This window comes from Hypomesus nipponensis, chromosome 4, assembly GCF_054491055.1.
Source record: "Hypomesus nipponensis isolate SF chromosome 4, ASM5449105v1, whole genome shotgun sequence".
Taxonomy (NCBI): domain Eukaryota; kingdom Metazoa; phylum Chordata; class Actinopteri; order Osmeriformes; family Osmeridae; genus Hypomesus; species Hypomesus nipponensis.
Window position 1 is genome coordinate 15890341 of NC_140364.1, and position 24474 is coordinate 15914814.

The window sequence follows — 24474 nt, forward strand, 5'->3', positions numbered from 1 at the left end:
ACCATAGATTTTGAATACACTGAGCAAGTCAGTGTCTATTTATAATTTAACACTGACATTTCGGTTAAAAATAAACAGATGTGACAGCTTTGCAAGAGTCACCGTAGTTCAGTACATAATGACAATTTTGAGAAAACCATAAAACATTGCGTATAAAACAAAACTTCACAATGGCATTGCAATTTAAAATGCACTCTTTCAATCTACTCGGGATCTTGTTATCATTAAAAGGCAATTTTCAAACATGGCCATGACCAGTTCAAGAAGTTAACTTGAAACGCCATGTAATTGACACTTTTTTAAATTTCTTTGAGCGATTCACTCAGTTACAGACCAAGAGAGTTCCAGGTTGACCTACATTTACAATGCGCAGTTTTGCAGATTTGCAAGAGCAAAGCCACGAGCAGAAGGCATGAAGAAGACACAGTCTGAGAGAGAGCATTGCAGCATGGGTAGCCTCGGAGCCCGCCCTCGCTACCCCCTCGTGAGACTTGAGCTCTGCTCGACCTCACAGCCCCTCTCCCTCTCACATCTACAAGAAGAGACGCTGAAAACAAGTTAACACCACAGACGGCCATTTTAAAACCAAACTGTAAAATCACCGACACATTCATTGATTCACATTGATGTCCAGTTTGGATGTGCCAAGAAATCTCAATATTCACATAAAAGTCAGTCAGCCTCAAATGTCAAGTCATCAATGTCCCAGGAAGATGAAAGTAGGCTAGAGACAGGATATTCAACTCGACTCTGACTGCACCAACTGCCAACGAGTATTGCATTGCACTGTGGTTGAGAGATGCTGCAAAGACACAGAAAAGTTCCCAGGTTGTTTGTACTGAGAAACTTGTGTCAGTACTGGAAGGAGATGACAGAGTTGACTTTGTAGATGTGATAGGAGCGGTTCCAGAAGACTCTGGTGAAGTAGTTGGTGTAAGGAGAGTAGTTCAGCTTGATCTCGTGACAGAAACGCCCGTGTTTGGAAAACGAATACATCTCTCCTTTATCATACACCACCTAGTTGTGTAGGAAAAATAGAGAACAAGACAAAAACAAAAAAATAATTTTTCAGTGACACAGATTGAGTTTACCTGCCCTACATTAGCTAGGCACCCCACAAGCAGGTTTCATGAGCTCTGTGCATGTTTAGCATGGCTACGTCTGAGGTGCATGTTTAGTGTGGCTATGTCTGAGGTGGGAGGGGCTACGTGTGAGGTGGGAGGGGCTACGTCTGAGGTGGGAGGGGCTACGTGTGAGGTGGGAGGGGCTACGTCTGAGGTGGCTGGTCATACTTACGTGGCCGTTGGAAATGTCCAGCAGGTCTTTGATCCGACAGCCTTTGGTGTGGCTTAGCTCATTGCACAAAGACTCCTCAACGATGACGTAGTTAGTCTTGTGGGAGGTCAGGATCTTGTAGATGTCCTCTGCAGATCTCAGAGCATACACCTGATGAGTCTGTTGGGTAACAGAAGTTAAACATAGGTCTTCTGGTTCAGGAAGACTCATCATCAGGTTCTCAGAAGCACATAACTCAAGAAATCGTCTTACACAAGGGATAATAATAACAATACTCTATTCAGCAGACACTTTTATCCAACACATGGGATTTGAACCTGTGACCCCTTTCCCTGCAGTCGAATCCTCTAACCACTGAGTCGCAGCCATCCTGGCTGTGGGGCTACTCACATCCTCGCTGCTTCGGAGCAGGTGGATGTCTGAGAAGAGGGGCAGGCTGGTCACCGTCCAGCCAGAGCACAACTTGACCGTCCCCAGCAGCTGAGGGCTCCCTGCAAACACCGCCGCCATGGGGGCCTGGGTCCTGAGCAGGAAGTGCACACACCAGACAGGAAGGAGGAACACACAAGACAGGAAGAGACACAGATGTTGAAAGAGGAGAAGAAGCATGAAGTTTGAAATGGTTTTGATTAGGAATAGATGAATGTCATCAATGAGCAGATGATGTTAAGAGAGAGATCACTCACTTGATCCAGTTCATCAGCTCCACTGTGTCTGAATCATAGAACTCCTGCAGCTCTGACAGCTCTGCTATCACGCGAGGGAAATACTGCAGGAGGAACATGAACAGCCTGATAGCTTAATGCTACATGTTTAAAACAATCTGGGTGTGGTGTGGACACAGTCACAAGAACATTGTAGGCCTCACCTCTCTCCACAAACTGAACCCTATGATGGTTGGAACTGCTGTGCTCAATATCAAAGCCTATGGGTGAAATAAGCAGAAAACAGTTAATGTCACTAAATGTCCTTGTGGTTCACGACCCCAGAGGAAGAGCTTGGACAGGCTGAGAGGACCCTTACCAGAACCACAGGATGGATGGCCTTCAGCCTCAGCCACCTGAACACGGTCATCCACAGCTCTGGAGAGCACACACCAAACGCTGTGAACATGCACACGTAGGGAGTCCATAGATACTTCATCCTGTAGGGGGATCACATGTTATCAAAGTCTAAGGACCAAAAGATCCAATCAGTCCATCAGTCCTTCATGTTCCTGTGTGTTTGCTGAGACTGGGAACTGCCTACCCTTCAAAGAGCATGGCCAGCCCTCCAAACAGCAGCGTGTGGAACACATGATAGATGACTTCAGGCTGCTCGCCGATTCGTCCGTCTTCAAGCGCGTGCTTGGTTTTCATTGGCTCCCCACTGTCACGACAGAAACACACACCAATCACTGAGACAAGTCTCACTTTCCTGAAGCAGCATTTCCAGTGCAGCGCTGCGAGGCGAGACCTGAGCCTCCTGTAGATGGTCTGCAGGGTGGACAGCAGGCAGATGCTGAGGACCAGGAGGTAGAAGGGCAGGACTGATGCCTGGGTCAGACGCAGGAACATGTCCTGGCTGGGTGTCTGAAAGGTCTCCTGGCACAGCAGGAGGTTGGTCACAAAGTCCCTGAGAAGAACAAGGAAATGGAACAGGGTTTGAGGAAATATATTTATTTCATATTTTTCTCTATAATAATCTCTGCCATTCAGAAAAGAAGGATACAAAAATGTTAGATGAAAGGGCTACTTGGGACTTTAGGGTTTAAAAAAAAAATCCAAGCAGTTATACTTACGTTGTTGTGTTAAGTCCAAATTTCACTTCGAGAAATTTAAATAGGTAGTCATTTTCATTGCCTGGCATTAGTCTCTGCAAATTCAAAGCAAAACCAACTCTTAACACAGTTCTAGGTGACAAACTTGATAGAGCTAAAGGTGAACTATGGTACTCACATTGACTAAATAACTGAAGGTGATGCCCGTGGTGAACACCAGATAGAAGTGAAGAAGAATCTTCATCACTCGAGCCACTGGAGGACCCGTCTTCATGTTTTGCTAAAGTTGCACCACATGAGAGCAGAAGGAGAGAGAGAGAGAGGCTGAATCTTCAGACCTCCATGTGTTTCAGTTTTACAATTCACATTTGTTGCCGTTTGTTAGTTTCTCAAACAAAATAAAAAATTAATTTACATGAGCACAGGTAAATTAATCAGGGGCAAGTAAATTGTGTGCCTGGACCAGAGCAGAGGTCCAGAGAGGCTGACTGTACCTGGAAGTACCTCGCGAGGACGGAGGCCACTAGCAGGCTGAGCAGAGGAGAGCTGAGCAGACGAGGGTTCTGGAACTGGAGCACGTAGGCCAGGAACACGGAGCTCAGGTACACCTTGTGAATGTCAGCAATCTGTCCAGCAGAGATAGGGGTGGGGTGGGGGAGAGAGAGAGAGACAGGGGTGGGGGAGAGAGAGAGAGAGGGGTGGGGTGGGGGAGAGAGAGAGAGGGGTGGGGGAGAGAGAGAGAGAGGGGTGGGGGAGAGAGAGAGGGGTGGGGTGGGGGAGAGAGAGAGAGAGGGGTGGGGTGGGGGGAGAGAGAGAGAGAGAGAGGGGTGGGGTGGGGGAGAGAGAGACAGGGGTGGGGGAGAGAGAGAGAGAGGGGTGGGGTGGGGGAGAGAGAGAGAGGGGTGGGGTGGGGGAGAGAGAGAGAGGGGTGGGGTGGGGGAGAGAGAGAGAGAGAGAGGGGTGGGGGAGAGAGAGAGAGAGAGAGAGGGGTGGGGGAGAGAGAGAGAGGGGTGGGGTGGGGGAGAGAGAGAGAGAGAGAGGGGTGGGGGAGAGAGAGAGAGAGAGAGAGAGAGAGAGAGAGAGAGAGAGAGAGAGAGAGAGAGTGGGGGAGAGAGAGAGAGAGAGGGTGGGGTGGGGGAGAGTTTTGAACCATATCACCTGCACAATATATTGTTAGTAATTGATATATTCTATGACTTTGGTTGCATTACTGTTGACACCTTGCTCAGAAACAAGAGTCGTAGGGACTAGTGGATGACAGCAACTGTACCTTGCGTGGCTGTACAAGGTCAAAGCTGTCCAGCAGGAAGAGAGCCACGCCCTGGACGAACAGCACGTAGTGACTGTGCTCCCACACCAGGACGAACGTGAAGGTCGTGGCACTCATCAGAAGATAGCAGAACATCTGAATCATGCCAGCGTGTTAGGGAAACACAGCGTGTCAGGGAAACACACCAGAACGTGGCAGTACTAACCAGTGTAGAGTAGTAAACCCCTCTAATAATAACTTTCCAAATATGGACGTATTTTATGAGGATTCTTTTGCTTGAAAAGCTTGGAACAATTTTAATGTATTATGATCAGAATCAGAATAGTGTTTAATCGCCAAGTAAGTGTTCACAAACAAGGAATTTACTTTGGTGGGCAGGTGCATACAGTAAACCAGATAAAACGTAGAAAATGTACAACAAAATGATGCTTTCCTAATCCCTATCCCTGCTAATCAGCCTTAGTATTAAATGAGCCGTAGTATAAAAGTAATGGTGACCTCTGTGGCAGAGTTGATGTTGTTACTGAGGAACCCCGTCAAGGCAGCCACCTGGCAGGAGAAGTAGGGCAGGGCCCAGTTGTCCCGTAGAGGGATGGCGTAGTCCACCTTGGTCGTGTCTGTCCTGGGGGGCAGCACCACCCAGAGGAGTTAACACAGGGCTCATACAGAGGACAGGCCTCTGCCACCAGACTAGACCGTGTCTCTACCTGCCTGTGACTCACCTGTTGATGACGTACCACGCCACGGCCAGCATACCTGCCACCCAGGTCCCACTCATCACCCAGCTAGACACAAACAGAGCCGTGACGTACAGGGCCTGGAGACCAAACACCATCCCGATGTAGAAGTACACAGGCTCGATCACCTCCTGAACAGAGAGTGTCTCTCGTCATTCACAAGCCCTCTCCTCAACACACCCCATGAGTCTTAACCCTTGTGTTCTCCTCGGGTCATTCTGACCCATCAGTCATTCTGACCCATCAGTCATTGTGACCCATCAGTCATTCTGACCCATCAGTCATTCTGACCCATCAGTCATTCTGACCCATCAGTCATTCTGACCCATCAGTCACTGTGACCCATCAGTCACTGTGACCCATCAGTCACTGTGACCCATCAGTCATTGTGACCCATCAGTCACTGTGACCCATCAGTCACTGTGACCCATCAATCACTGTGACCCATCAGTCACTGTGACCCATCAGTCACTGTGACCCATCAGTCACTGTGACCCATCAGTCACTGTGACCCATCAGTCATTGTGACCCACCGTCGTTTGCGACAACTTTACCGCATACAAAAACAAAGTGAAGCATTTTCTTTTAACCGTTGGGCTGTCTCAGACCCCCCACATTGCGAAGGTTAAAAAAAATATATATATATTTGCTTTTGTATTGGGTAAAATTGGGTAAACACAACGATGGTTCGTTATGAACCTTTTGGTCATGTGACCCGAAGGCAGCACAAGGGTTAACACACGTGCACGAACAGAGATCTACCGCAGTTTAAAACACTTGCATGGTGATCTGTTGGTTGACAGTTTTGGTTTGAGAATGTGGTTAAGGTGAACCGACCTGACTCCCAGTGACTCTGTACAGGAGGCTGGTGACTAGCTCTGGGTATAGAGACAGACGCTCCACCACGTTGATGGTCTGACCAGACACGGTCCTGTTGTCTCTGGTCAGCTCGTAGACACCTGGAGCACACAGCAGGAGGTGAGCGAGAAGGCCTCCCTCCACAGACAGTTTACATGTAGGTCAGCTCGTTTTCAGCTGGGCGAGTAAGTCAAGTAAAACAAAATGGACCTCTTTCAAACGAGGGTGCCGTCAGCATGTGTTTATAGTAGTAGTAGTACAATCCACTGCCACCCTGGAAGGTTATCTCGCGTTCCAGTTCCTAATACAAAATAATACAAAACACACAAAACAGCACCATTGAGCATATTTATATAATATATCTTTCCAGAGAGTAAAAGTATAGGCCATGCAGAGGCAGACACTACAAGGACACTGCTACCCACCTGACGGGATGAGAACCAGAACTTCCTCTCGTGGTAGGTGGAGAGATATACCGCATACATCATCCCGCAGGTGACCGCTGCTAGGCAGCCAAAGAACAGCTTCACTAGCCGCTGAAGCATCACCGCTGCACGTTAGTAAAGCAAGAAGAGCCGGTTTGAAAAAGGACAATTTGAAGCTTTAACTTACTCTTTGTATCTCACTCTCGTCATCCTTGAAATCACTCACATCTACTGGAGCGTGTAGATGTTTTAACAGGAGACGGCATCTGTTTGTCAGTCTCGTCCTTATTTTCTCCTGTTTTCTCCTCCACTGGCTTAGTTTCTCCCTCATCCTTCTCTTCCCGCTTCTTTACAGACTCATGTGCCCCTTCTACACCACCCACGTATGTGGCATCTACATCATCATGACTGACTGGATCTCCTGTAGATAAACGTTCAGTTTTCATTTTATCCAGTCGGAAATGCGCTCCAATACACGTCGACATTTTAGTAGTTCCAGTACCTGTATTATGCGGTTTGTCCTTGGACTCGAGGTCTTCCTCGCCATCCTGTCGCTCCACTGGCAACACCGCCCTCCGACATCTTACCTCGGCCATGTCCTGCAGCTAGCAAAACAATTCAGCAACAACATTGACATAATATATTATTTGGCATGGCCTGAGTACAGCACACTTTCCTGCCATAACCATCAACTAGTCAACAGTTATTCCACATTTTAACTCAGCCAGAATAAGGTAGCTAGTCTTTAGCTTGGCTAGCTGGTCAACCACTTTTTGGTATTTGCAAGCCTAACCCCACCTTTTACAACAGGAGCGAGCAAACTCGGTACAGTATGTAGCTAACACCCGCTAGAAAGTTAACAAGCCAGCAACAGAAGACTAAAATGTTATTTTTACATTACACTCAATCTATGATAATTATATCACTCACCTGAGAGGGATTTTTCGCTAACACCGGCTAGCAGGGTACCTGTAGCTGGTACTAGCAAAGCGACCTTAGCTAGTACTGTAACAGCTACTAGTTAGCTAGTTATATAGCTAACGTCAGGTAGCCGGATGCCTGTGAGTTTTCACATGGCATAAATCACATTGGAAGCCTAGTTGCCAATAAGTCTAAAGTTACCAAGCCTTGAAAGCGATGGACATGAGAAATTGATCATGCAACGCACAAGCTATGTGCATTAGTGCTAGCTAGCACTTTCTTGGACTTTCTGAGGCAGCAGCAGCCAATACTGGTCTGCCTGGCGGATTCTCACTGATAACACTAGATGGCAGTGTCGCTTCTGCTAGCTAGGGTTAACTTGTCATGTACTCGTAATCAACGTTAAAAGAGGTGGACCTGGACCGGTGATAAAGGTGGGCTGCCAAGTATAAAAAATGAATAAATATAAAAATATGTATATATACTGTCGGTAAATTATTATAAAAATTCTCACTAAATTTTTGTTAAAGACCTTTAATTCATCATGACCGAAACGCCAATAGGTTCATGTTGATAGAGACCAACTTACATTTAGCCTAAACTTGCATTGGCCCACATTTATAACGAATTGAATTAGGCTATTCATCTTTATATTGACACTTATCATCTACATCTCTGTTTCAACTGTGCATTTTCTCTCCTTGTTCTTCGAATTTTGTTAATGCCAGCAGACAGTTGCATGTTACTTTTATTACACATTATAAATACTCAGGCATTGTGACAGCTGACATAATAACAGCATAAAAACTCAAACACATGATAACCTAATTAGGATACAATTAAATCATTGTGATATCAAAATTCTATAAATTATCAGACCTCAGGATTTCATCCTGTAGGTAAAAACACTACACAACACTACAAACCTTTTTTATTTGGTGTTTCAAAACTTTCATTCCTATCTTAAACATGCCATGTAATAAATCACATCAGAAGTGCTACAAACAAGTACTCATTTGAACATTATACCCAGTTGTCCATTTTAGTTCATAGTTTTGGACAAAAACACAGTGACAGGGTTCTTGCTGAGTGTCTCATTTCCTATAGGATGTTGTCAGGCAGTTAGGTGTTTATTGTGAATAAGGTAAATTCCTCACTGAATCCTGCATTCGCACAAAGTACAGTAGATTGAGTGAAGTCAAGAAAATCTTGTTTTATCTTGGTGGCAGGTGACAAGTTGATGTATAAATGTTTCAAAGAAGTCAAGGCAGGGTTTTGAGGCAGGGTTTTGAGGCAGGGTTTCGAAGTCACAAGGCAGCTATTTTACTAGCTTCCCGGACCCCACTCAGATAGGCTCCTGTTACTGTCTGAGGAAAGTGTCGATTGGTTGCCTGCAAACAGAAAAAAGAGCTATTATTAACACTATGAATATCACCTTATCTGGAATTTTCTCTGAAGGAATATAACCTTAACTAATGCATTTAAGTAACAATGATAAGAGACTAACCTCGCCAGCAAAAAACACCTTTCCCTGTACATCTTCAGCAATGACATCATACGCCTCACCGCTGCCCCCTGTCTTCACAAAGCTGTATGACATCTGAGACCACATGTCTTTGCTCCAGCGCGTAACAAAGTGCTTTACCGGCTCTGGGACCTCCTGTCCACAAACACAGGAACAGGACAAGTGTGCTTAGACAGTGTAGACTGTCTGCTGTTACATATTGTAGACTTTCTGCTGTTACATAGTGTAGACTGTCTGCTGTTACATAGTGTAGACTGTCTGGTGTTACATAGTGTAGACTGTCTGGTGTTACATAGTGTAGACTGTCTGCTGTTACATAGTGTAGACTGTCTGGTGTTACATAGTGTAGACTGTCTGGTGTTTCATAGTGTAGACTGTCTGCTGTTACATAGTGTAGACTGTCTGGTGTTACATAGTGTAGACTGTCTGCTGTTACATAGTGTAGACTGTCTGGTGTTACATAGTGTAGACTGTCTGGTGTTACATAGTGTAGACTGTCTGCTGTTACATAGTGTAGACTGTCTGGTGTTACATAGTGTAGACTGTCTGGTGTTTCATAGTGTAGACTGTCTGGTGTTTCATAGTGTAGACTGTCTGGTGTTCCATTTCTCTTGACTGTTGGCCTCACCTGGTCCTTGAAGAGTTCACGAAGCACCTTCATGGCCTCCTCCACGACCTCCTCGTCTCCCATGGCGATGATGGAGGGCACAGCATCCCCAGTGATCACAGACATTAAGACGCTCTTCTGTCTCTGTGGAATGGGCCACAATACAACACATTGCTCTTATCTGGCCTTTAGGATTCAGAATTGACTTTATGGCCCAGTTTCTCAGACATGGATTAAGCCTAGTCCTAGCCTAAACTTTTCAATTGAGATCTTCATTTAATCTGTCCCTGACTTTAGGATTAGGCTGAATCCATGTCTGGGAAACTGGGCAGATACATGTGTCACTGGTAAGTTAATACAAACCCAACTGGAACTCAAACCTGTGGATCCATGTCATAGAACACGCCAAACATCCCTCGCTTGTCTGGACGAGGAGGAAGATGACCAAAGTAGTCTGCTCCTTTGATCTTGCTGTCCCAAAATCTATATGGAAACTGTAGTGCAATCTGTAGACACATAGAAGACAAGTTCTGCTTAGGTTGTATGAACTAGTTCCCTGTGTTGTCTGTAAACAAGTCTTTTGATCCACTTACCTTCTCAATTATACCTGCTCCAAGACTATGGATGGCTTTCAGCTTTCTTTCAGGGAGTGGGGGGATAAATTGAATTGAATTTGTTTGAAGTAATGTCAATGGGACAGTAACGAGGACCTAGAAATAAGACAGAACACCAAATCAGTGTCATGTTTGAACAGCTGAAGTACAAAAGGAAGTGAAGTGAGAAAAAGATCCTACTTTCTGTGCTGTCCACTGAGCACCGTTGGAGGAGGTAACCTTGACAACATCTCCTGAGTAGTCGATAACGTGAACCTGAATTTAAAACAAACAATTGTTACTGTTGCTTTAAGTGCATTTATTTGTGGAGGGGAAACCCTAAACTGAATGGCAGTGGGGAGTCCTACTGGGTTCCTGAGGCGGATGTCAAGGCCCTCTGAGAGTTTGTTGAGGATCGTGGAGTAGCCGCTGGTTAACAGAGTATGGTCTCCGGAGAACTGGGCGAAAAACTCATTGTGGTCCCAGGATCTAGCGGAAACCTGTAAAACGAGTACATGTAGCCGATGTGAACTGGTTAAACTCAGAGTGCGAATTATACAATGACAACTGGGGGGGTCAATTTCTTCTCCAGGGCATAAAGTAATATTTACAATTACAGGTAAGAAAGATATATAAATGTAATGACCACTCCGACCTGTTGTTTTTACCTCTTTTGGGGGGGGTCCAAGTCTTAATTAGGGGGGGTATAAAAAAAACAACCCCCCGTAATTTGAACCCTGGTTAAACTCACTCCTCAGGTGTCAATGTGCCACAACCATGCCAGCAAAGAGCTTTTCGGCGGCATAGCTGGTTAGTAGTGTGACTTGTGAGCTCATTTTCAGACCTGGTCCAGTGTGCTTCCACAGGCGTACTCCAGGTTGCTGAGGTGGAACTGAAGCACGGTCTGCTCCAGCTCGCTGAACTGGATCCCGCACTCCTGAAGGAAGTTCTTGTAAACCTCCTGGATTTTTTCTGAGGGTGACATGTTTTCAATCAGCACAGCACAAACATAGATTTAATAAGGCCACTTATGTTTGAATTGACAGTCTGTGTTGGGGTTGTGTGACATCTCACCTCCCAGAGGACTGTCCTGGTGCTGAGACTTGTCCTTCCTCCACTCTGAGATCACATCCAAGATGGCGTTGAAGTGGAACTCCATGCGCTTGTCGATGGCCTGGTCTGTGGCCCTGCCTCCCTCCTGGAGGAGATCACACCTCTCTCCCAGGGTGTGCATCTTAATTCCCAGCTGCACAAACGAGAAGGAACAAATGACGACTGGAAAACGACGCTGGCAACGGTGACTCCCCACCCAGCTGACAAGGAACGAAGCAGTGACGCAGGATCCAGGTGCATCAAAAACTTGGAAAAACTTCCACAGCACACACCTGCTCACACATCAGCGCGATGGGGTTGTTTATGCAGCCGTTCACGATCTGAGCCCCACGACCAACGTTGATGCCAAGGGACATATCATCCCAGACCCGACCTCCTATACGGCCCCTCGCCTCAAGGATCACCACCTATGCAGGGACAACCATCCAGGGTCAGAGCAGAGACGAGCAGACAAACTCAGTCCCACTGGCATGCCAGTGGAGACCACTTGTTTGGCATCAGAGATTTCTGCTGGTTTAGGTGCACTGGGCATGTGTTAAGCCCTCTGTGACACTGCTTTTAAAAAAAGATACAGAAATTAAATTCGATTGGATCTGAAAAGTTACCTGCATGCCAAAATTCTGTAGCTGTCTTGAAGCGGCCAGGCCCGATGCCCCAGCTCCGATGACGATCACATTCTTCTACAATCATAAAAGTGACACAACAACATCAGATACAGGCCACAGCACAAAACTAGAACATGGTACAAGGCATGGTAGAAACCAAGGGTCAAACTGATACACTCACGTTGTGGTATCTCTCCGGGAGAAGAGCCTGTTGGACAGAAAGAACTCCTGTGTTGATCAGCCCCTTTCTGGTCATGAAGTGGAGAACTCTGTCCATCTCCTGCACGCATCGCACCCGCACCAGTCCTCGTACGATGATGTGAGGAGCACATTTCTGGGGAGTCAGCACTTCCTGGATACAAAGCTGTGTATTTACTACGAGGCCCTCTTAGACACCAGTAGGGTTAGTAGGGGTTAGGTGGACATCTTTAGAAAGCGGTGTGCGTACCGTGCAGTCCCTGTGCCAGGAGGCCAGGATGAGGTTGCGCAGGGCCAGGTACATGGTGGGATCTCGGGAGAACTCCGGAAACTCGTAGAGCTCGTCCAGCTCCATCATGTCTGGTCGCACACACAAGGCCTTTCCACACTCGTTGGGCTGGTAGAAGGGCTGGAAGTACGGACACAACCCTGGAACTGAACATGTTTTAGACCATAAGAACGTCTGACTCACTGGACCTGTTGAACCAGAGCAGTAAACCAGACTCAAACTTAACCTCACCGCTACAGAATGTAGGTATGGATCACTGTACTACACTAAACCTCGAGGGTTTAGGTTGGTTTAGGTTCAGTTCTACGGGCATATGTGAAGCCCTCTGTGACACTGCTTATTAAAAGGGATACACAAATACAATGTGATTGGATTTGATTCTACATTACAAGTTATTTCTCCTGACTGGTTTTCCCCTCACATCGTGGCTCTGTCCAGATATTTCTAGACTGCATTGTGGGTGTATCCTCTCCCTCCTCCAGACTTACTCTGGGGCTGGACGGCCCTGCAGTGATCCGCCCTGGGCTCAGCCAGGCACTGGTTGCTAGGGGACCCAGAGGGGCTCATGCCTACACAGTCTGGGTAGTAGGACAGGAGGAATGGGCTGGCAGGGCTATCCTTGAACAACGGGGGCAGGATCAACATGGAATGCCACCAGCTGTCAGTAACCTCAGCCACTCTCTGTGGACGACAGGAGTGACAAGGCAAGAGGATGGAAGTGTCCACGAAAGGCTCACAAGTATTACAGAACCAGAAGATTGTTTGTGAGGCTCTTACTCACCAAATCCTCTGGTAGAGAGCACTGGTCTTGTCCTTCAGTCTGTGTGCGTGAACACAACACAAAATAACATCAACAAAGCATGTCAACTGACAAATTGATGATTATCTGTGAACTTTGACATCTTCCCAGTCACCTTGACGTTGTTGAACTTCATCCCACAGCGATATGTGGCCGCTAGCAATGCAGTGAGCTGGATCTCTTTGGTGAGTTGACGCCATTTTCCACAGTCTGCCTTGGTGCACTGGACCTGGAGACCGGTCGCATGGGGAGGAGTTTTTTGTTTACAGTCAGTGTGATGGAAAGTAGAGGACGGTGATTATAAATGTTTCGAGTGGCAGGATGGCAGCTGTTGTCACCCAGTATGGAAGCTGCTGGTCGGCCATGAAAGCTTTTAGACTAGGCTCACTCTTCCCATTTCCTGTCCAGACCTTTTTCCAGGAAGCGTATGTCTCGTAGCCATCTTTGTGACTGGAAAACCCCAGAAAACAACATTGTAATTACATTTAGATCAACATCTGCATAAACAAATGAGATATTTTTTTGCTATATACTGTACCTTCTGTAGTAATGATCAAAACATTCATTGCAAAAGTGCTCTCCACAAGACAAGTGGTACCAGCGAGACGTGTACCCATTTTTAGCACACCTAAAAGAAATAGTGTTCTATTAGAAAACAGTCACGCAGTCACAGAAATACTCTCGTAGAGTGTGTTCTCTCTCTCTCTCTCTCTCAAGGTTTAAGGTTATAAAACATGTAGAGGTGGAAACGATACCTCTCAGAAGCACTGGCAAAACACACTGGATACGTGGCGCTGCATCCAGCCTTCTCACACTTCCTGTACTTCTTATCACACTGGTCATCCTCTTCCTCTGTGTCCGTGGACTTCCTTTTAGTCTTCATCATATAATATACTAATTAATATACACTATAACATGTAGAACATCAGTAGTTGCAATAGGTTTAAGATGGGCCAATGACAAGCAACTCAGTGTCACCTGAGCAGGGGCACGGCCAGGAATTTTGGGCCCCATGGAAAACGAAAAAAGGGCCCCTGTCAGTCAGGGACCCTTGGGATTGTCCTAACTTTCCCCCCTATACGGCGCCTCTGCACCTGAGTATTCGTGCATACCTGCCCAGGAGGAGGGTTGTTGCTGCGCTTCACTCTGACGTTGGTCTGCCTTCCAGAGGAGCGTAAGGACTGGCCATCTCCCGGCGAATCCATCGCTGCTGTTCTCTTCTTGGGCCTCTTTGCGCCGGAAGCATCTGGAAATTGATCTTATGTTGCAGATTTTATTATAACGGAATGCCAAAGAACTTTAGCCTACCACCGTTTTTAGCAAATTCGGATAGCGAAATTAAATACCCTAATGATTGGCTATATCAGAAACAAGGACCAATAATTAATTATGTTAATTCTACACAAATCACAAGTTCACTGATTTAGAAGTTTGCGAGCAAATGTGACAAACGCTAGCTTGGTTTCCAGACCCTCCTCAGCCTTGACGAGTTGGCGATTCAGAACTGTCAAACAACATTCTCAGTGCATGCACCAAACAGAGAAAAACACAGACCTGCATCCGTAAGCATGGCTGGGCTGACTCCCTTTTTTTGGTTATTTATTTATTTATATGCTGCCAGGACGACGTTTTATTTCTTGAATAAATGTGTCTTTGTTGTTGTTTTAATGTGGAGAAAATCAATGCGACGCTGTCATCAGAGCCCACTTCCGGTGTAGAAGGGAAAAAGATGGGCGTTCCCTTCTAAGTTTTGACGTCTCCTGCTTTCCGTAGCAGATGGATAACCATAGCAACGAATACACGCGTTTGGTTGTGTAGAAAGCCAAGCACTGGCCGTTCAGCAGTAGCAATGTGCTTTTCTTTACTTGTTCTAACAATTTTCTAGGTCGTCTTTTATTTTATTTGTGGTATGCTTTTGCAATGCCCATTTCAGGAACCGAAATGACTCAAAGTCATTGGATGACAACAGCAAATGGATCCAAAGTCAAAGTTCATCGCAGAAAACCTGAGATTCCACTTGTCAAAAATATTGGAACGGACAGCAGTGACACGCATGGGGTACCGGATATCAGTGTCTCTCCTGCAGTATTTATATGTATTCATGTCTGATAGTAAAAATAATAGTTCGTCTACAAAATGTAATGCATTCAAATGTCTTATTTAACATGATGACAATAATTCTGCAAAATGTATTATTTTCCTTAAGGTAGTCCCCAAGCCCCTTGAACTTAATCGCGTAATTAATCTTCTTGAAGATCCTTTAACAGTAAGTCAAAGTATATCTTCAAATTTGGATTATAAAACGTTTTTCTTCAATAGACTATACTGTTATCAACAATCCACATTTCTAGCTAACTTTAAAACGAATTTCTTTTTTTCTGAAGGGTAAATTGAAAGAGAGGCATCTATTTGTGTTTAAGAAACTATTGAAGAAATGTAAAAGAGGATTTGTATCCTTCCACTTGCACACTTTTACTACCTTGTTTATCTGAAATAACATGTCACGGTTTTGTTATGTTATTTGTGATGTTCTGGAAGCAGGCGCTGTTAACATAATGTCTTGTTGACAAGGACTGAAGTGTAAGCTAATTCCCAAGATTCCAATTTAACAGCGATGCCTATTGCTTTCTGTGTCAGCATTTTCCTTGCACAGAAATAGTCAGTATGATTCACTGTCTGCCTCGGTGAGGTGACATCCTGTTTTTGAAATGTATTTCATTGCATGTTGGTGTATGTCCTTAAATTAAAATGTCAAGCTTTTGAAAGAACTCGCTGACATTTTTAAGATTGTAAACATATGTGCGGAGAAGTCTAAGGATCAGCCTGAATATGCCTCAGTGCTCTGCGACTTCCTGAAAGCGTGCAGGTAACAATCTGTTTCAGCCTATTCAAAAAGTGATCGGTTCTTCTCATGATATCCATCTCACTTTTTGCATCTGACATGCTTTCTCCAGGCTTCCCTTCCTGAAGGAAAAGGTGTCTGATGAGATCACCTATGCACCTGCTGTCAGAGAGTGTCTGTCTCAAATGGGTATGAAGCCATGTGAATACAGACAATCTTCCAACTGTATTTATTTGGTTTATTTAATGTAGTGCTTGTCCAAAAGCTTAACAGTCAACCAGTTTGTTTCTCTACTTACAGGGTACCTGATGAGAGTGCCCCATGCTGAAGTCAGACACGAGATCTGTGACTCTATCAAGTCGTTATACAGCCCTGTGGAATCTAAGCAGTCAGTGGATGGTATGGACTGGCTCTCAAATATAGAAGCTATATCTTATATCTATCTCAATAAACAGTATAGATTGATATTTAGTAAATTACTAATTGCATTTTGGCAGCCTGTGTGCATTCCACATTCTAAAACCTGTCTGAGGTGATTTAATGTTGGGGTCTAAAGAAGCGTGTGGAAATGCTGTGTTTCTGCAGAGCCGCAGCCTACAGCCCCGGGCTACGTTGTGGGTCTGTTGGAGCAGAGTGGCCTGGCAGAGACCCTGGTCCTGTCCACGTCCCTGCTGGAGAACCAGCCGTCTGTTTACAGGCAGGTCCTACAGACTCTTCAGAAGCTGACAGGCTCCTCTGGTAAATATTAGCTTTCAGCCACAAGGATGGAAAAAAAGGCTATCAAGCAGATTAACTCCCTTGTTAGGATAAGTAGCTCTTAGAATAAAATAGTTCTTTAAGGAGGACCAATCACAGTCTTGACATTCGGTGTCCTGCTGTCAATGTCAATGGTCCTAGTTTCTTATAATTGCACCTTGTTGCTTATTTGAGTTTTTTCTTCCTCAGATGTAAACTGTGGCCATGTGCTGAAGGCTCAGGGGGCCCAGATAGTCTGCTTCCATATGAATGACCCAGACCCAACTGGACAAATCCTGTTCCGCTCCTCTGAGATCTTGTGGAACTTGCTAGAACAAGGCTGTAAAGACGAGGTCTCATTTCAGCTAAGCAACATGGATTGTATTGTGTGGGTGCTTCTATTATACAGTTCTATTCATGGTCAGTCATATCCTAATTAAACTACATAAAAGGCGGTTAAAAGGTTAATTTTGTGTTTGAATTGTAGGGCTCTGAAAGAAGCCTTTTTGAAGCTGCTGTTAAACGGCTACCGGCATTATGATTCTCAACTCAGGAATGACCTGCTCGTGATCACAACCCTCATAGCTGAAAATCCTAAATCTCCACTTATTGTAAGTGTTGCTCTGTGACATGAGGTTTATTCTCATTTTGGATTGTTTGTTTTCTTATCACTACATTTTCTTACAGGAGAGTTTATTTGCCAAGCAGCTCATTATTATTGGCACGTTTCCAGAGAGTGAGTAAAAATAAATGGTGCAGAAATAAAAACACTATCGTAACAAGCCTGTATAAATTTAAAACAGATTATATTTCAATTTCTAGTGAAAAGTCATAACCCTCTAGTCCAAAACCTCAAGCTGTCCTACAATAATGAAGATTTTGAGATGAAGAAGCTGCTACTGAACTTGTTTGTTGTCATGTCAAAGGACTTGTCTGCCCTGCAGGTAAGTGGCAGTGTTTGTTTCCCCACAAAATCCACTAGCTGACTATAACACAACTACTAAAGCTGGTTTTGTACCTGAATAATTCTCCTGAACTCGCGTTCTGTATCCTCCTAGCTGTTCAGAGAGGAAGGTGTGATGGTGGCCCTGCTCCTGCTGGTAAGGCCCCCCCATCCCGGGGGCTCTCCGGGGCCCTGCCACTGGACCTCCGTCCAGCAGGAGGAGCTGCAGCTGCAGGCTCTGGCCACCCTGGCCAGCGTGGCTCCCCTGATGCAGGAGGAGTACGTGAGCTGCAAGGGCAGCACCTGCCTGCTGCTGCTGCTGGAGTGGTGCGCTGAGCGGGGTGAGATCTCCCGGGGGCTGGGGAGGAAGAATAGATAGGCTGCTTGTTTCCACTGCTCACAGTCACTTGACTTGATCTGTTCCCCACAGACGCCTACTTTGGCCAGGGCCACAGTTTCCACGGCGCCGGGGGGCGGGGCAGCAAGATGGCTCAGATGCGCTACTGTGTGAGGCTGCTGAGGGCGATGGCTTCCCTTGGCAACGAGGCAATCAACCAGGAGCTCTGTGATCAAGGAGCCATCAGCCAGTTGCTAGGTACTTCAGGAGGAGGGAAACTCCCCTAATGGAAACATGAAGTTGATGTCAGTCTGTAGGAAGATCATTTCAAATGTGAGCTTACAAAAAGCTACTAAAAGGTGTTTCTGTAACCTTGTGGTCTGTGTTCTCAGGGATTGTGATGCAGATGGTAGAAAGCCCAGAGGAAGAGGATGTTGTTACCCTGGAGATCAAGGCTGATATTCAGATCATCTTATCAGCGCTGTGTGAAAACGATCTACACAGAAAGGTAGAGCCTGTGACAAAACCTGAGAGGATAACTGATCATGCATGTTTTGGTTTGATAACGTAGTATTTATTTACACTGTTGTGCCACAGGAATTGTTTGGATCTGAGGGAGTGGAGATGACTGTGCATTTCCTCAGAATGAACCCAGAGACGTTTTCCAGTGGTCTGGGACACAACATCCTCATCCTCTCCACGGTGGACTGTGTCTGGTCAGTTCACACACCCACAGAATCCTATAAACTTGTTTTGCAGCTGTGTAATATTGTATAATTCCTATATGACCCAGGTCTTGTATTGTGGGGTGCTACACAACAGAAGATTACTTCCTGGCCAAAGAAGGAGTGTTCCTGCTGTTGGATCTCCTCCACGTAAGAACCTTCCAGAAGGTTCACACATCATCAAGCTCAGCCAAGCTTTCCTGTCCTGTACTGTGTTGTGATTCTGTCTCCCATGCAGTCGAGTCCCGGCAACATGCGAAGCGTGATCCTGGGCACCCTGCAAGACCTGTGTGACAATCCCAAGACACTGAGTCATGTCCTGGCGTGGCGGGGCCCAGGGGGGCTGCGCTCCACGGGGCTGCTCCTCGAGCTCTGGAGGCAGGAGGAGGAGGAGCTGGAGGTTAGCCGAGACCTGCAAGGCAGGATAGCAGGTGGGGTTCTCCGACACAGGGGCGTAGGCCTGTGTTCAACACGTCACACCCATCATCATGAAACCTACGGCCCTGCCTTGACAGCTACAACCACAACATAGCACACAGGCTAAGCTACTTTGTTTTACGTAGGCTTGAATGCTATGAAAAAAATCAAGGTGACAATAAATTAATATTGAAGTAATAATTAATAATACTTATCCTGATGATCCCCAGATCCCAAGAAGCCTGTTCTGTGCCGCCACCAAGAGGACAGTTCCTGCGTGTCCCTGCCAGCTAACAGACCCAGCCCAGCTGTGATGGAGCTGTCTGAAAACCTGCGCTCCAAGATCTACTCCGTCTTCTGTAAGATAGGTAAGGAACACCTCGTTTTTCAAGAGATGGTTGTGGACTGACCTTACAATGAGAATATTGGCTCACGGTCTCTTCATGCAGGGTTTGAAGGTCTAGATGGATTGTCAACAAAGGATTACATCACTCTGAGCATTGTGCGCAGATACCTGGACTTCAAGGTAAACATGCTGTAAAGCTGCAGAGCTAGTAGTCTCACAGTGTGGATGTTTTAAAGAAAGCTTGACAGAAAAGTGAGCAAAAGTGGGAGGCTGGAGTGGTGGTGATGAGGCTGGAGTGGTGATGATGAGGCTGGTGTGGTGGTGATGAGGCTGGAGTGGTGGTGATGAGGCTGGTGTGGTGGTGATGAGGCTGGAGTGGTGGTGATGAGGCTGGAGTGGTGGTGATGAGGCTGGAGTGGTGATGAGGCTGGTGTGGTGGTGATGAGGCTGGAGTGGTGATGAGGCTGCAGTGGTGATGAGGCTGGAGTGGTGGTGATGAGGCTGGAGTGGTGATGAGGCTGGAGTGGTGATGAGGCTGCAGTGGTGATGAGGCTGGAGTGGTGATGATGAGGCTGGAGTGGTGATGAGGCTGGAGTGGTGATGAGGCTGGTGTGGTGGTGATGAGGCTGGAGTGGTGATGAGGCTGGAGTGGTGATGAGGCTGGAGTGGTGATGATGAGGCTGGAGTGGTGGTGTGCTGCAGGTCGGGGAGGTGTGGGATGAGATCTCCAGAGAGCTGACCCTGGAGGGGGTGAGACCGGTCACCCCAGACATGGAAGCTCTGGACACCATGGCTCAGATGACGGAGGACACGGCGAAGAGGGTGATGGCTGAGCAAGCCAGCATCCTGGAGAGACAGGCAGACACAGACATCAATGAGGAGAAGGCCATGTACACAGAGGTGAGAGATCACATCGCTCTGCCATGTACTCAGAGGTGAGAGATCACATCGCTCTGCCATGTTTGTGCGTATCTCTGTGTTATGTTATTGGAAAGGGATGGGAATATAGTGCATTTTAATAATAAATGCGTCGCTGTATCTTAAAGATGTCTTTTTATTGAACAGATTAGCTCTAACTGGAAACAGCGGAAGCTTATTGCCCAGTCATGGGACAATTACGTTGCCAAGACATCACATTACAAGATTCTGAAGGTATGACATCACATTACAAGATTCTGAAGGTATGACATCACACTTCCTACTTGTTTGTTCCTACAGTATTACTGTGATGGTGATGTCACGCATTACTCTGGTTCTTCTTCAGGAATCTAAAGCAGCACAGGAGGAGTCTATTGACATGTCCAGACCTGTGACTAAACCAAACGGTTCTGTATTTCACCCAACACAGATCCAGGGGTTGCAAAGCACGGTATGTGAATATGTATACTGAATTGAAATTGTGATTTAAAAAATACTGCTTTGAAATTGTTAACGTGTGTGTGTGTGTGTTTAGACCTTTTCTGGGCGGGTGATAAACATCCAGAGCACCCCTGCCCATCTGACAGGGGGCCCACTGGCCGACACAGAGCTGGCCCTGGAGAGATTACCCATCCAGGGAGGGGCCCTGAAAACAGTCCCTGATGGCACCCCGGACCCTGAGTACTTCAGCACCGTGTCTGTCACATAAAGACTCTTATCTGTGCTTCCCTATCTCATTGTGTGTGAAGATAACAACTTGCATTATCTCCAGTTTTCATGTGTTGTTACTAAGTGTTAAATTCAGAAGTAACAAACTCATTGTAGCTCAATTTAGGAAATCCCATTTTCTGTAAATTCTGTGAAATCAATTAAAAGTACACAACATTAAATGTGAAAATATCAGCTTTTAAAAGAATAAAAACAAGACGTTTAAAATTGATTTAAAAAATAATAATAATTAAAAGCCTCTGGGCTTAAAAAAAAAAGTGGGTACAATTATTACTTTCAACAAGTAAACACTTGAGATTTAAATGTTCTTTGTCAGAGATCAAATAATCACAGAGGTATTTCAAGGTGATAATTTATTTACTGGATAGCTGACTCAACTGGCTTCATTATGAATGTTTCGTTAACAGGCACTTGTACAGAGTTTATAGTATTACTAAGTAAAGGTTTTCTTTTGTATTTCATCTGATTTCTTGTGGGTAAGAAAGAGACCTTATATGAATGGAAACTTCACAGTGCTATCAGAGATGATGTCTTACGAAACAGAAAGCATTCAATCAATTATTCAGAGCATTTCTTACATGTTTGACTCCATACTGATGTCCAGAATGTTATTCACAACTGGTTCACCTTCAGATTACTGTCATGAAGGGGTGACTAAGACCTGTTACCGGGCAGATGACAGAAACACTGGTTCCAATAAAGTCTGGGTGAGTTGGTTCTTTTGTGTTACATAACCCTCTGCAGTGCATTACCACACACAACCCTTCAAGCGTGCAACATGCAGCCTCACCCTCTCTGTCGTTTACTGACTACATGACCAGATCTCCCTTGACAGGGAAAGGGTTATCCACCGTACTGTAAGTGTGTCTGTGGGATGGGGTTCTGCCTGACTGAGTCCATTCACCCCATTGGATGGGACTGTGAAGGACAAAGGAGGAGAGACACACATGAGTTCTGTCAGTGACCCTGTGATTCAGGGTATTTTCAGGGGGCTCTGGTTGGGTCTCTGTCTGGTCGCTCGGCTGCTGCGAGGTGAGTTGTTTCAATTCACCTCCTCGATCTGTATTCTCTTTCCTTGTGCAAAAGCCGTTAGTTTAAGATTTTATGGATGTTAATACTTTAGTGACTCATGTTTTGTCTTTTTTTTGGGGGGGTGGCATGTGTTTCTGCCTTTGGCTTAATCTGTCCTTCACTCTGTTGCATCAAATTAAGTCAGTTTTTTCCTAAAATATTGATTGATAGGGTCAATTGATTTTTCTGGATGTAAGAACCTAAGTGTCACTAATAGGGAGTCAGGTGGCTGAGCGGTTAGGGAATCGGGCTAGTAATCAGAAGGTTGCTGGTCAGATTGCCGGCTGTGCAAAAATGACTTTGTACCCTTGGGCAAGGCACTTCACCCAACTTGCCTCGGGGGAATGTCCCTGAACTTACTGCTAAATTACTAAATGTAATTGGGTGGGTAGTGGATATGCTGGGGAATGGGGTGGTTATTATAGGCTGTACAGTGTTTGTTTTCTAGAAGGTCTACAATACCTGATGAGTGTAATAGAAATGTTCCAGTGCAGTCATGTTGTTGTTTGGTGCCTGTGTTCTGTCAGAGTCTGTCATGATCCTGAGGCTAGGACGGCTCACCCCTGGATACTTCCGTCTCCTCCAGGTTTGTATCTGTCATCAACACCCCTCTTATTCTGCAACTGTGTTTGTCAGTTGTGAAATGAACGTTGGCTTCAGGGAATGTGCCACTCCGTTTGCTCACAGCTCAGGGGAACGGAATGTTTTAGTGAGTGGCAGGTGCAGATGGCATGCATCATGTTACTTTTATTAGTACTTATCCTTTAGAACCAAACCCCTGCCTCTGCTACTTAGAAGTTGGTGCAGGAACAGCAGAAAGAGATGTAATCTGGGAAGTGTTTTATTGTGATGACAGTGTAAGTGTTTTATTGTGATGACAGTGTTGAAAGCATGACCACTTGACTCAAATGCTTCTCGGCCACTTAGCCATGCTCACCTACTGCTTGAGGTACTTCTAGTCAGTGGTGGATGTTATCTCCTATTAATCAGTCATGGTGTGTGTGTGTGTGTGTGTGTGTGTGTGTGTGTGTGTGTGTGTGTGTGTGTGTGTGTTCCCCCGCTCAGAGCCAGGTGTCAGGTGAGGTCCAGATGCAGTATCAGGGCAGCCTGGTCAACCCTGTGGCCCTCATCATGGCCTCTGTGGGTGTCGGAGTGTCTCTCTACAGCGCCCGCCGGATGACGCACACGGCCCACCTCAAACATCCTGCTGCCTGAGAAGTGGACCAGGCGGAGAGAGGGAAGTGGACCAGGCGGAGAGAGGGAAGTGGACCAGGCGGAGAGAGGGAAGTGGACCAGGCGGAGAGAGGGAAGTGGACCAGGCGGAGAGAGGGAAGTGGACCAGGCGGAGAGAGGGAAGTGGACCAGGCGGAGAGAGAGAGAAGTGGACCAGGCGGAGGGAGAGAGAAGTGGACCAGGCGGAGAGAGAGGGAAGTGGACCAGGCGGAGAGAGAGAGAGAAGTGGACCAGGCGGAGGGAGAGAGAAGTGGACCAGGTGGAGAGAGAGGGAAGTGGACCAGGCGGCACGCCATCCCACGTCAGTGTTTGGGACCTGGAACAGACTTGAATTTTAGACTCACCAAGCAGTATGGTTCAATGGGTATGTGTTGGTTGTTGTCGATGAAAGGTTGTGTGTGTTGCTGCAGGGACGTTGGATGTTGGGAGGGATGGTGAGGGGTGGAGTAAGAGATGCAGTGTCGGCCATGACAGTTTGAGAGTGTTTGTGATGTACTGGAGGGAAACATGGAAGTGTCTGAAACTATAGAAACACCCAGCATGCTCATAAAACTTTAGTTTAACTTTATAAATCTACCCACCCATGATCCTAGTTTAATATGATATGACCTGCACACATCCTCTAAGCTGTCTGTACTAGTGGCTGAAGCACATAGGAATGTCTTGAAATAAGCATAAGGCAACACCACAAACCAGAGAGGTTATTTTCCTCGACCCTACAATTAAACATTTGAGTACAGAATGTGACACGAGAAACATGATGAAACTATTCTTCATGTCTTCTGCCACTCTAAACAAGAAAGCAAACATTATGTTTTATCTATTAATGTATTTTACTGTATTAAGTAGCCTACTAGATTTTGAACAACTGAATATCAAATAAAGCTCACATTGCATCCAAAAATGTAAGCATATATTTATTTATCTTAAACCTTATGTTGACGGCTCATTCTTAAACAAAAAATGTTTTCTATAGTGGTAAATGTACTGGTGGAACAAGCTGCAAAGCTGTCTGGCTGTACAAACTCAGCCTTTCTGCTCAGTATCATTCTGTTTCCTTACTTTCTACGTTTTTCCTTAGTTTCTACTTTCACGGGAACGTGAGACGCTCATTCAGTCGCCGTGGGAACCGATGCTGGGAGCGGAAGTTTGATACTGTGGGAACGAGCCGTGTTCGAAGTTC

The 24474-nt window shown here is 45.9% G+C and overlaps 3 protein-coding genes and 1 long non-coding RNA gene across 8 annotated transcripts; 2 read left to right on the forward strand and 2 right to left on the reverse strand.

Moving 5' to 3' along the window:
* Positions 1–558: 558 nt before the first annotated feature.
* LOC146295856 (putative C-mannosyltransferase DPY19L4) lies at positions 559–7593 on the reverse strand. Its single transcript, XM_084697043.1, has 20 exons — positions 7276–7593; positions 6848–6950; positions 6572–6766; positions 6346–6470; positions 6131–6221; positions 5900–6021; positions 5048–5193; positions 4824–4947; positions 4326–4460; positions 3550–3681; positions 3234–3335; positions 3077–3150; positions 2752–2910; positions 2545–2664; positions 2320–2440; positions 2165–2221; positions 1983–2065; positions 1687–1819; positions 1297–1455; positions 559–1017 (listed from the first exon to the last, which is right to left on the reverse strand). Exons 2-20 carry the CDS (start codon positions 6939–6941, stop codon positions 853–855), a joined length of 2337 nt encoding a protein of 778 aa, XP_084553169.1. The 5' UTR covers positions 6942–6950; positions 7276–7593; the 3' UTR covers positions 559–852.
* A 588-nt stretch (positions 7594–8181) lies between these two features.
* Positions 8182–14699, reverse strand: kdm1b (lysine demethylase 1B). Of its 5 annotated transcripts, none has more exons than XM_084697047.1 (21): positions 14550–14699; positions 14108–14241; positions 13751–13872; positions 13534–13623; positions 13334–13445; positions 13111–13224; positions 12978–13016; positions 12685–12877; positions 12158–12342; positions 11891–12061; positions 11710–11784; positions 11377–11511; positions 11066–11237; positions 10836–10963; positions 10360–10491; positions 10193–10267; positions 9992–10108; positions 9779–9904; positions 9420–9542; positions 8774–8926; positions 8182–8657 (listed from the first exon to the last, which is right to left on the reverse strand). In XM_084697047.1, exons 1-21 carry the CDS (start codon positions 14563–14565, stop codon positions 8574–8576), a joined length of 2496 nt encoding a protein of 831 aa, XP_084553173.1. In that variant the 5' UTR covers positions 14566–14699; the 3' UTR covers positions 8182–8573. The 5 variants fall into 5 exon arrangements, with proteins under 5 accessions (XP_084553173.1, XP_084553172.1, XP_084553178.1 ...); XM_084697046.1 differs by having other exon boundaries at positions 14108–14253; XM_084697049.1 differs by lacking the exons at positions 8182–8657; positions 8774–8926 and having other exon boundaries at positions 9437–9542; positions 9767–9904; positions 14108–14253.
* An 89-nt stretch (positions 14700–14788) lies between these two features.
* On the forward strand, positions 14789–21588 carry cfap69 (cilia and flagella associated protein 69). The gene is made up of 23 exons (XM_084697045.1): positions 14789–15053; positions 15202–15261; positions 15380–15445; positions 15752–15861; positions 15950–16026; positions 16138–16236; positions 16423–16575; positions 16783–16960; positions 17060–17183; positions 17260–17308; positions 17395–17516; positions 17631–17856; positions 17946–18110; positions 18245–18360; positions 18450–18568; positions 18646–18727; positions 18816–19008; positions 19225–19362; positions 19444–19520; positions 20043–20240; positions 20406–20492; positions 20605–20709; positions 20794–21588. Exons 1-23 carry the CDS (start codon positions 14916–14918, stop codon positions 20965–20967), a joined length of 2856 nt encoding a protein of 951 aa, XP_084553171.1. The 5' UTR covers positions 14789–14915; the 3' UTR covers positions 20968–21588.
* A 116-nt stretch (positions 21589–21704) lies between these two features.
* On the forward strand, positions 21705–24184 carry LOC146295859 (uncharacterized). The gene is made up of 3 exons (XR_014753339.1): positions 21705–22019; positions 22586–22644; positions 23124–24184. It is a non-coding gene; the product is annotated as an uncharacterized LOC146295859 (long non-coding RNA).
* The last annotated feature ends 290 nt before the right edge of the window (positions 24185–24474 follow it).

Excerpts from the sequence above, each read along its gene's own strand:
- cfap69 (XM_084697045.1), top strand. The coding sequence starts at position 14,916 with ATGCCCATTTCAGGAACCGAAATGACTCAAAGTCATTGGATGACAACA. Across the intron at positions 15,054-15,201 it reads ACAGCAGTGACACGCATGGG|GTAGTCCCCAAGCCCCTTGA; the intron begins GTACCGGATATC and ends ATTTTCCTTAAG. Across the intron at positions 16,027-16,137 it reads AGAGTGTCTGTCTCAAATGG|GGTACCTGATGAGAGTGCCC; the intron begins GTATGAAGCCAT and ends CTCTACTTACAG.
- kdm1b (XM_084697046.1), bottom strand. Across the intron at positions 11,785-11,890 it reads TCCCGGAGAGATACCACAAC|AAGAATGTGATCGTCATCGG; the intron begins GTGAGTGTATCA and ends TTATGATTGTAG. Across the intron at positions 9,905-9,991 it reads GAGCAGGTATAATTGAGAAG|ATTGCACTACAGTTTCCATA; the intron begins GTAAGTGGATCA and ends ATGTGTCTACAG.
- LOC146295856 (XM_084697043.1), bottom strand. The coding sequence starts at position 6,941 with ATGGCCGAGGTAAGATGTCGGAGGGCGGTGTTGCCAGTGGAGCGACAG. Across the intron at positions 6,222-6,345 it reads TCTGGTTCTCATCCCGTCAG|GAACTGGAACGCGAGATAAC; the intron begins GTGGGTAGCAGT and ends ATTTTGTATTAG. Across the intron at positions 3,682-4,325 it reads ACCTTGTACAGCCACGCAAG|ATTGCTGACATTCACAAGGT; the intron begins GTACAGTTGCTG and ends TCTGCTGGACAG.